This window comes from Microtus ochrogaster, chromosome 2 (assembly GCF_000317375.1).
Source record: "Microtus ochrogaster isolate Prairie Vole_2 chromosome 2, MicOch1.0, whole genome shotgun sequence".
Taxonomy (NCBI): Eukaryota; Metazoa; Chordata; class Mammalia; order Rodentia; family Cricetidae; genus Microtus; species Microtus ochrogaster.
Window position 1 is genome coordinate 48878830 of NC_022010.1, and position 11603 is coordinate 48890432.

Sequence of the window (11603 nt, forward strand, 5' to 3'; positions counted from 1 at the left end):
GAGGGAGGTCAGTGGACAACTTTCAGGAGGAACTGGTTCTCTCCTTTCACTGTGGGGGTTCCTGGGAGTGAACCCAGGTCACCAGGCCTAATGACAAGCACCCCTACCCACTGTGCCATCTTGCCAGTCCACTCTTTGCTATTTTTCAATTAATTTTATTTTTACTAATCTTTTATGTGCCCGCATGTGTGTCTTTGCACCATGTGCATTCTTGGTGCCCACTGAGTCCAAAAGAAGGTACCAGACCCCCTGGAACTGGAGTTACAAACAGTTGTAAGCCAATACATGGGTGCTGAGACCCGAACCGGGGTCCTCTAGAAGAGCAGTCAGTGTTTTGCACTGCTGAGCCATCTCTCCAGCCTCTCTGCTAGTTTTGAAATGGAGATAAGGTGAGAGGGTAGAGGGGCAGCACTGTGGGTTTCTAGAAGCCCAGTGTGGCCCGATGCCACACAGATTCCCACGGGTACCGGTTTCCTGTGGCTGCTGTAATGATCACCAGTGGCTTTAAACCAAACAAATGTATTGTTTTTGTCTTTGGGTTTCTATGGCTGGGAAGAGACACCATGAACACAGCAACTCTTATAGGAAACATTTAATTGGGGTGGCTCGCTTACAGTTTCAGACGGTCAGTCCACTATCATCAGGGCAGGGAGCATGATGGTGCGCAGGCAGACACCGTGCTGGAGCTAACAATCCTTGCATCTTGACATAGAGGCAACAGGAAGTTGACTAACAGTCACACTGAGGGAAGCTTGAGCAAAAGAGACCTCAAAGTGTGCCCCCACAGTGACACACTTCCTCCAACAAGGCCACACCTCCTAATAATGCCACTCCTTTTGGGGACCATTCTCTCTCAAACCACCAGTCTTGCAGTTCTGTAGGGCAGATATCTGAAATGGGTTTTATTTGACTATAACCAAAGTATCCATAGATCTGTATTTATTCTTCAGACAAGAGGAGAATCCATTTCTTGGTTTTTCCAGTTTCTAGAGGCCCCCTGTCTTCTTTAGGTCATGATCTTCCCTCCCCTTTCTGATCCAGCAGAGAGGCATCTTCACGGCCATCCCTTCTCTCTCTCTTTACCCGCACCTTCTTCTCTGACCCTCCTCCTCCTCAATTATATGGACTCTTTAATGACAATGGCCTATCTGAATAATCCTTCCATCCCCAACCTTAACATTACATTCACGAAATTCCATTGGCCGTCTGAGACAACAGTCAACGAGGTGCAAGGACTCAGAGACAGGTAAGAGATGTGAGGAGCCAGAACATGTGCTATAGCACCCACGTCACCCAGAGGCCAGAATTTTTTTTTTTTTTGCTGGTCCTTTGGAGGAAGTGTTTTGCTCCTTGAGGATTGATTATGGATATCCCAGAAAATGCAAAGAGTCGAGTCTTGAGGACCAGGACCTTTCAAAAGAAGGAACTGAAAGGGATTGGAGGACTTTGGTCAAATGGTGCCATGGCTCCACCAGCTTAGGGGAGCTAAACCCAAGGCTAACATGGCCTTGTGCTTACGTTGAGCTAGTCCTTGGCAGCAGTGCCAGCCTGGCTCCAGCAGGGATACTGAGATGCCAAAGATAAGAGGTCTCTGCCTCTATTGCAATGGTCCCCTGTCATTCACATCATCGACACTTGCTAGGTAGGTACAGTGTCCCTGCAACTCTGTAGCAGACTCCTGTCTGAGAATGTTCTAGCTCACTTCTGACACTATGAAAGTTGACCAGCCCATGCCTCTACCGAGTGCTCCCCCAAAACAGTTTCTGGATACCCAACGTTCTGTCTCTTCATCAGTTACATGAGAATCCAAAGTGTGGTGGTCCTGATTCCAGCTGTCAAAAGTGATGTGTGACCGTGGAAGAGTCACACTCCTACCCATTTTCACTGTTGAAAATATGGTCACGTGCAATGCCTGACATTCTGTTTTTGTTTTTCTTTTTGGGAACCTGTGGGTTTTTATTTGGTCTTTGGTCATTAATTTGGAGTAGAAAGCCTCCAACAATTATCACATCGTTCCTCAACAACTGAAAATACCAAGAGGAACTACACACTAGGAGAAGCATCATAGACATGTTCTTGTTCAGTCAGCTCCCAACCAGGAATTTAGAACACTGCTCGAGACACAACTTTGCTCTGATTTCCTTTGACACTTTGACCCCCAGAGAGGCTGCTCTGTATCATAGTCTGTCTTATTCTTGGGCATTTTTAAAGCATGACACCTTAACATCGTCCGTGTTTTCTGTCATTACTGCCCATGAACACTGCAGAGCAAATGGCGTTGCAAGGAGTAAATAGCACGTGCATATGTGTGTTGGTGACAGTGTTGTCCCTTGGTATTTACGAGCAAGAGCAAGGGAAGTATTTCTGGGCGTGCGATTAAATAAATAACATGTGTTCTTTTGACTAACAGCTGAAGCAATGGAAGGCATTTGAAGGAGAAAACCAAACAACCCAACGCATGGCCAAGTATTTCAGCACTCCTAGCAAACCCTTCCACAGCCAGTTTGATGAGGACCAGAACGGCCACCTGAGGGATGAGAAGAGCTGCATGGAGAGGCTTCTCACAGAAGTAAGCCTCACCTTGCCTAGCAGGCTCCCTGTGAGGAACTTCAACCCCGTGGGAGCAATCCCACATGCTCCAGAACCAAAGAAAGGAAAGAATTGAAACTGTGATGACAACCAGGAAAGAAGCAATCAGGTTGATAAGTGAGAGTGATGGGCTGGGGAAGGGGGGAAAAGAAACCCAGCAGAATAGTCAGAAAAGGCTCTGGATGAAGACTAATGATGAGGACCAATTGGCCAGGGAATGAGTCAAAAAAACAAAACAAACCCACGCAGAGGGACCAGCGTTAGAAAGACCCTGAGCTCTAGCGACTGGGATCTGTGTGAGCGCTCTCTATGTACAGTCATGCCATTGTGTTCTACAACATGATGGGGCCTCTCTGGGGCAGCTCAACCTTCTCAGTGCCCAGCGTTCCCGGATGTGTCTACAGGTGGGGGTGGGGTGAATACGGGTCTCTGAAGGTCACCACAGCATCAAGGCAGCCTGGGTGCCCCAGCCGGCCCTTCTTTATTCTGTACTTAAACCAGAATTGGCCCCTCTCCCAGACAAGCATAGTGTGGACTTGAAAACCCTGAGGACTCTGCTCCATAAGAAGGCAGTACAGGCCAGGCTAAGGAATTAGTATTTTGACACAAATTAAATCAAATTACATATATGTGTGTGTGTGTATGCATGTATATATATATGCAAAACATGCCTGAGTTAGTGCTATTAGGGAAACCAAACTTGTTTTTGATAGCAGGACTGTGTCCTGGGCATGAGCATCCTCAAGAGAGTACAGTGCAGGAGAAACCTTAGACATAGTCGTGCCCAGATGAAAGGCCAAGCCTGGTCAGCACCCACGGGGCCCTGCTTCTCGGCCTCCCCTCTGGGTCTTCTTTACCCATCAGAGAAACCTCTGCTTTTCTTCCCTCTTTATTAATCACTCTGGGCATTATTTTAAAGCCAGCTGTCTCTCCACCTGGCAGGCCAGTGGCCCTGCCTCTGGTGTTCTGCAAAGTTTTTAAAGAAATATTTTCCCCCCCGATAAACAGAAGGCCTGAAACTTGGCTAGACTCAGCAGGGCGGTCCTCATTTACAATCAGCTAACACTGGAACGGCCAAATGGACTGGAACGGATTCTTTAGCCTTATGGTAATTTTTTTGAGCAGCTTATTGTACCTCTGCCATGCTACCCTGTTTCCCACGCAGTGGCTGAATGTGCTCTTTCCAAAAGAAACCTTGAGTCTGCAGGGCAAGAGCCCTTTGCAGGCTCGAGTACATTAGCAGCAAAACGCGGCTTCTGTTGCGCTGGCAATGCCAGAGCGTCTTCCGTAGAACAGGCCCGAGAGCCAGTAGCCAGTCCTGGCGACCAGAGGTGGGCAGCCAGCGCATGGTTGGCTCTTCATCCAGGGTGCTACCCCTGCTGCCTTTTCCTTATGCAGGACAGCACCCGCCTAGCCAGGGTTTGGTCTAAGCTCACTAGACCTCCCTTGCAGTTGCCATGATTTGACAGCCCAGCTTCTCATTTGTGTCTTGTGTTTTTCTATTTGCTTTTGTTTTTGAGACAGTGTCTGTGTAACCCAGGTTGCCATTAAACTGCGATCCTCCTGCCTCAGTTCCCCAAGGACTGGAATTACAGGCATGCACCACCACAATCAGGTCTTCTCTTGGCCTCTCGCACAGTGCATTTCTCTTGCAGCAGTGGGCAGACTGTCCCTTGTGCTGGCGACCCTTTCTTTTGTCCTGGTACTAGAGACGTGAGATGTGGGCTCCTAGGGTCCGTGTCCTCTTCCATGTCACCGTAGACCAGAGTAATGATTTAAACATTCGTGTCAAAGCTGCTGCCACAGGAGGTCAGATCTCGGACTCCTTGTGGCAGGACCTCACACTACGCCTCTAATTAACAAAGCCGCGGTGAAAACACAGTCTTGCTTCCTTTTGTGGAAGAAGGGAAATTGACTGTTTACATTGATGTTTCTAAATGGGTAGTCAGCCAGCTTCAGACATTCGGTGAGCTGGGAGGAGGGCGTTCTTCTCATCTGGATGTTCATAAGAGTTTCCTATACCCAAAGCCATTTGCAGAGAAAGCACAAGGAGACAGAAGTCCCATTTCACCCCTAGAGTGGGCTCATCAGCTACGGCTTCTTCATGCCTGCTGAGGCTGGCATGAGGACTTGCAGGGTGGGTTTCAGGAATGGGCGCTGGGGGAGGAAGAAGGGGGTCGAGTCTACTGAGCAGCTACCACCATGGTTACCTTGTGAGGTCCTTAGAGCCACCTGACACATTCCCCTGTCACTCGTGGACTCTGTTCTTGGTGAGTCTCCCCTCACCAACCAGCGGATCTACATCACTTCAAGAGGGGGAGGGAGACCTGGCAGATGGGAACTCCTCTGAAAGTCCCTTCCGCCTGCTCCATCAGTCTCTCACTGGCCTTGGCTTCTCTTCTGATGGCAAGGAAGAACAGGAGAGCCAGCACCAGTAAATACCACCTCCTGGTTTTGCCCAGGGACAGGGACTTACAGGCCACTGCAGGTTTATTGGAAGGTTGTATTCCATGCCTTCCTCCCTTAAATTGTCATTTCTGACCAGGTGTGGTGTGCATGCCTGTAATTTTAACGCTTGGGATATCAAAGCAAGAGAATTGCCATGAATCTGAGGGCAGCTTGGGCTACATAGTGAGTTTTAGGCCAGCTGGGGTACCCTGTCTCAAAACCAAAAAGAATCATTTCTGGTCAACTTTTCAATGTAATTTATTTAAGCAAGCCTAGGTTCTGTCCATGGCCAGACTAGAGTTTTAACTTTTTTTTTTTAATGTATTTATTTAGTATGTATACAGTGTTCTGTCTGCATGTATGCCTGCAGGCCAGAAGAGGGCACCAGATCTCATTACAGATGGTTGTGAACCACCATGTGGTTGCTGGGAATTGAACTCAGGACCTCTGGAACAGCAATCTTAACCTCTAAGCCATCTTTCCATCCCCCCAGACTGGAGTTTTATTATTGTAAGACAGAGTCCAGGCAGGGCAGTGGTGGTGCACACTTTTAACTCCAGCGCTCGGTAAGCAAAGGCAGGCAGATCTCTGTGAGTTCGAGGCCAGCCTGGTCTACAGAGCAAGTTCCAGGACAGGCTCCAAAGCTACACAGAGAAACCCTGGAGAGAAGGGAGAGGGAGAGGGAGAGGGAGAGGGAGAGGGAGAGGGAGAGAGAGAGAGAGAGAGAGAGAGAGAGAGAGCATTCTTTTGTTTCCAGGCATGATAAAGGGTATCTCGGTACTGGTCTTTAGCTCCTAAAAAGGAGGCAGCCACAAGATCAGCACTGAATTATCCAGACAAATCTTGCTGGAACCCAGTGCTTGCCAGACCATTTTCCCCAGAGTCTGTTTCAGCTTCCTCAGCCCATCCATTCCTCATGAGACACTTTTCACCGCTGCTCTGCCTTGAGCGTGGGAGAACACACATTCTGAGCTAGACAGTTCACTGCTGCCCTCCACTACGGCAAGAGTGTGGGCATGCCCAGACACCCAGCGGCAGCTCACACCCGTGTCTACTTCCTGCCCCACAGCGTGCAGTTAGGACAGGCACACTTCTGCAGCTGTCTCCTGCCTGCCCTCTGGGGCACAGCCTGTTGACTCACTGACATCTGCACAGGACAGCAGAACTACTCCAGCCTCCTTCGCCTTCTGTACTGGGTTCTAGAGCTACTTAATCAAGCGATCTGCTTTCAGCTCCTCTAGTAAGCCTTTTCTTAAGTTATCACGGATTAATTTGGAAATTAATGGGACTCACTGTGATATTCCTGGGCCTGCGTACAGTCTGCATTGATCATGGCCATCCGCACCTTCTCCCCCACCTTACTTCTCCCCCCAACCCCCACACACTTCCTTCTTAGTTCCTAATAGCCTATTTTCTAATTTAGGTCATTATTGCTTTTGCATCGACACCTGAGGGGAAAATAACATGAACCATTTGACTGGGTCTGGTTTGTTTCACTTGACATGATGTCCTGAAATTCCACCCATTTTTCTACAAATGGCAGGGCGTCATACTTCTTCAGAGTTGAATAGCACTCTGTTGATGTATGTTGTATTTTCTTGATTAACTCTTCTGTTGACGGGCACCTCAGCTGGTTCTCTCCTTTGTGCTTTGCAGTCAATGCTGTCACAAGCATGGCAGGATGGTAACGATAGCGATTTCATTTCCTTTGGCTCTCTGTCTGCTCAGGACTGGGATAGCTAGGTCACCTGGTAGTTTTACTCCTAGTTTTTTAAAACCCCCGCCTTGATTTCCAAAGTGGCTGTACTAATTTCATTCCCACCAACATCGTATAAGGGCTCTGTGCTCTCCACACCCTCACCAGCGTTTTTAACTACAGACATCCTAACTGAATAAGGTTATTTCTCATGTGATTTGATTTTTGTATTCCCCTTATGGATAAATATGTTGAGTATCTTTTCATATATGTATTGACTGCTCGTATTTTTTTCTTTAGAGAAGTACCTATTTAGATTGTCCACCCATTTTAAAATTGGACTCTTTGAGTCCTTATTGCTGAGTAGTTTTTAGGTTCTTTCTATATTCTGCACATTGGCTCTCCGTAGAGGAACTGATGACAAACAAACCTCTCTGGTTCTATCGGTTATCGTTGTGTTGTTCTCTGTGCTGCTTAGTGGACTTTTACTCTGATGTAACCCTGCTTGCCATTCTTGCTATTATTACATGTTAAGCTACAATAATGCTGATACACACACTTCTTTAAGAGCTAGTGATAGCCAGTTGGTCCCTGAGGCCCATCACTCCAGGAGACCCTGCCACTTCCAAGGATGAGTTGAAGCTGCCTTGAGATCCTCGTTGGCTCACGTAGTTCCAGTATGAATGGTATCTCCCTCTCCTTCCCATTTTCCGGGCTGTTTCACAAGAAGCAAAGCGTTTGTTTTCTCTGTGGTCATCTCGAGAGACGCGCTTCAGATTCATCTGTGGTTCGTACGAGTCTGAGAAGGCCGAGCTGAATAATCCCAAGCCCTCTTCAGTCTGGTTTCCTCAGAGTAACCTGACCCTCTTGGGGCTGAGGGAAATGAGACCATACTGCAGCTACCAGCAAGCCTTGAGGCTGGGCCCCCTTCATCCTCACAGACAGCAGTGCACAGTCCAGGGCTGGGAGGAGAGCCCATACTGCCTTTCTGGGAACCACATACCCGTGACTGTGCTAAACACTTGGCAGGCCGAGTTAGTTCACCCAATGTTAAGTCCCGCCTCCAAGTTTAAGGTCACCAACCAGTGCACTGGAAAAACTGGGATTTAAGCAGGGTCTCCAGTGTCACATTTTCTACCGCAGAAGGCCTTTAGAAGCATCTTTTGTTGATGGTCTTGCTTTTATTCCACAGAAAAACGCAGTAATCGAAAGCCTGCAAGAACAAGTCAACAACGCCAAGGCGAAGATAGTAAAGCTGATGTCTTCGGAGTGCTCCTACGACTCCCCGGAGTGGACTGTCCCACATGCAGCCTCGGCCCATGGGCTGGCAGTTCAGGGACCTTCAGAACACCCCACTGCCTCTGATAATGCTGTCGGTGCAGCTGCCGAGGACTCCCTGCATGCCTCGGTGGCCTCCCAGTACCTGAAAAGCCCTGGGGCATCTAAAAGGGATGATAGTCCTTCCCGAGACCAAAAGGATAACGTGACTTTGAAACAGTTCTGTGATCATTTGGACAGAGGTTGCAGCCCGAAGCCACAGGCTGAACAAAGTGAGGGTCCAGAAAGAGGTGATCAGGGACCCATGACACCCAGCCAGAGTTTCATGCCTGATGGACTGGGGTGTGACCCCCATAGGCCCAAGCAGAATTCAGAGGAAGTCCCAGAGAGGCCACCTCGGGTCAGTTCAGTGGTCAGAGAGAAGCTTCAGGAAGTCCTACAGGAGCTGGACCTGGGCCCCGAGGCTTCCCTTTCCCCACTACCTTGTTCCCAACAGCTTTGGAAGAGCACCACTTCCCGCACTCCTCAGAAGCTGTCCCCATCTAAACTGGGTTTCAGCCCATATGTGGTGAGGAGGAGACGGGCAGCCCAGCGGGCTCGCTCCCATATCCCTGCTTCCGTGGCCCTCAATATGGGGCAACAGGCAAATAGGGCGGTTTCTGGTGCGCAAAGCGGGCTGGTTGAGCAGAGCCGGGAGAGCCCCAGGCTGGACCACCAAAATGCGAGGTCCAAGGTACCACGGTCCTCTTCTGTAAAACTGTCACCACTCACAGATCCTCCCCAAAGACGGAGTGCCCTAGAGGATAGCAAGCGATGCCAGCCCGAGCCTCAGGGGGCTGGAGGATGCGATGTAAGCGTTCCCTGCCAACCTTCCGCTTTTGCCCCACGCCCACCGTCTTCACCAGGTCTGCCCAGGCACCGTCAGTCTCGACTCCTAGCGTCCCCTGGATATCCTGCCTTGTCCTCTGGGTGCTACAACCTGGACAGTGAGTCCAGCAGCTCGGACGAATTCTTTTGTCGCTGCCACCGGCCCTACTGTGAACTCTGCTTCCAGAGCTCTTCAGACTCTGGTGACAGCGACACCTCAGACAGTGACCTTGAGCAGGCTCCGGGACGAGCCTCCTGGGAAAAGCTGTGGTCCCGCTCCAAGCCTGTTGTGAACTTTAAAGATGACTTGAAGCCCACACTAGTGTGAGAAGCAGCAAGGTAGGGCTGGCCAGAGGCCAGCCTGGGTCCCCTAGAAACAGGAAATCGTGGCAGGAGAGCTAGATCTGTCTTCGAGGACCAGATCGGCGCCAGCCTTGACCAACCTCTGCTGGGTTTCTGCTGTGTTCACTCTTACTTTGAAGATGTCTCAGTCTATGAAAAGAAGGGCATTGTCCACCCCGCTACTACCTCAGCATTCCTGTGAAGAGCTTTGGTGAAGGACTGTAGACCTCCTTACCCTGAAGGTGCTAAATGAGCAGACAGAGCTGTCCATTCAACTCAGCCTGGATTCTACGAAACTCTGAATGTATACCAAGTGGCTAGCTGGCTGGATGGACAGAAAGATGTGTTGATGGATGGGAAAATTCTGCAGAACCACTGTGACCCACCAAATTAGCCTTTCAGTGACCAGACCTGCCAGGTAGATAAGCCTACACTGTTATCTGTCCAACCCGTAGGAAGGGTGACTTGCTTGCTGCTGAAGGCCATAAGCATCACTGATTCAGGGTTCTAGCTTCTGGTTCAAGTCAGTTCAGCACTTCCTACCCTGCTTCTTCCTGTCCAGCCACTATGGTGGTGCCTCACTCACCATGATCCCCAATAGTTTCCTAACATGTGCCCATAGTCTTCTCAATGGGCTCAATAGTACCCGTCTCTTACTGCTTCCTAGTGACACTGTGTTCTATGCGAACACAGCAGCAGTCTGTGCTGGGAGACTTATTACTCAAAATGGGGAAATAGAAAAGAAGAAATGAAGGGCCAGGAGTAGCGTTTAATCCCAGCACTCAGGAGGCAGAGGCAGAGGCAGAGGCAGAGGCAGGTGGATCTCTGTGAATTTGAGGCCAGCCTGGTCTACAGAGTGAGTTCCAAGACAACCAGGCTATGTAGAGAGACCCTGTCTAAAACTAAAATTACTAATAAATAAATAAAAAGGAAGGAAGGAAGGCAAGAAAGACAAAAGGTTGTGAACATTTTGCCTGAGTCTGGCTTGGGACTTGGCAATAGCAAATTCTAGTAGTTCCTCGCGACAACCCTTTAAAATAGATGGATGCCCTTATTTCTTCAGCTAGGGACCATGGGACTTGGGGAAATGCAATGTCTCCCCAGCACCACAGTGCTGGAAAGGGACTGGCCTCTGCCGGTTTGCATGCGCTGCTGATGGCTTTCCCCAGGGACGCATCTCTCTAGTCATTCTTCTGCAAGTGGCTGGCAAGATTGAGGAGAGAGCTAAACATGGGCAGAGTGAACTTCGAAGATGTGCTCAGCCTGCAGTCTCGGAGGACACAACAAAGTTCTGCACCCCCTCTTTCCACTGCTGGGAGTCACGGAGTTGATAAGGAGTGAGATCCGGAAACCCACCCGCCACTAAAGCTGCAGGGAAGGCAAGCGGGTCCACTTCAATTGTTTAACCCGTCATCTGCTGCCCTGGCTGCCATCCTGCATCTGGGCTGTGTGTGGGTTTTGTGAAGGAGTTTGGGTTTGGGGGGAGGGGTGCATTTAACATAAAACATGCTCTCAGGGTCTGCTGACACCTCGTGAGCCTCCAGGTGCTTAGCCATGGGAGCCCTGCTGGCCGGACAGCAGCTTCTGCTGTCTACTGTTCATAATTTATTCTGCTTAGGGGGCTGTAGTTCCCTTGTGTGTTGTTTGAATGATCACCAAGCATACCTTAATAAAAGGGAAATGACCCTCAAGTAAGTCTCTTCTAAAGCTGTAGTCTTGCTCTGGGGAGGAGCCTGGGGAAGACTAAGCTACTAAGCTGCTGAAAGGGGAAGATACAGAACCGCCCTTGGGCTGTGACAGTTCTGTGAGCAACTTTTTACAATGTTCCATTTGTGACAGACTCTCTGATGATCTCTCTGCACAGGTCCTTATCCCAAAAACATCCCCTTGAACTGACAGAGGACACAGTGAAGACCCCTAGAGACTCCTCCCAAGTGGTGGGGATGAGCTTCTCCTTAGCTCCCCCCCCCCAGTATGCTACCCCTGGCAGCCTTCTCTTCCTTATGTTGGACCTGAGGATTCACAGTCAAATACCCGTGGTTCTGCTTCTAGACCCCCCAGCCCCACAGTCCTCCCACAGCCCCATTTGCTTCTAACGTCTCCCCATTCACCCACTCTATGCACTGTGCAAATACTTTGCCTTTCAGGGTTTAGGTGAAATGTATTCTTTCTCTGGCTTTTCCTGAGCATGACCAGATGGAACTGACTGGTCCTCTGCTTGAAGGGGAAGGATGTTTCCTGGTGCGTGTTTTGGCCTTGGTTACAGAGGCCTCAATTAAGCATCTTGTGGATGACTTTGTAAACTATCCTAGACCTGACTGAAAAGGTGAAATGTCAACACTACATGCTCTCTATTTATATAATTTGGCTCAAATATTATATG

At 49.4% G+C, this 11603-nt stretch overlaps 1 protein-coding gene across 1 annotated transcript in view; it reads left to right on the forward strand.

Moving 5' to 3' along the window:
• Gpr156 (G protein-coupled receptor 156) overlaps positions 1–9968 on the forward strand; it is an 86195-nt gene extending 76227 nt beyond the window's left edge. Inside the window, exons 9-10 of the mRNA XM_005344971.2 lie at positions 2411–2569; positions 7926–9968. Coding sequence (XP_005345028.1) covers positions 2411–2569; positions 7926–9206 — 1440 coding nt within the window. The 3' untranslated portion in view covers positions 9207–9968. The remainder of the gene's footprint in view (positions 1–2410; positions 2570–7925) is intronic.
• The last annotated feature ends 1635 nt before the right edge of the window (positions 9969–11603 follow it).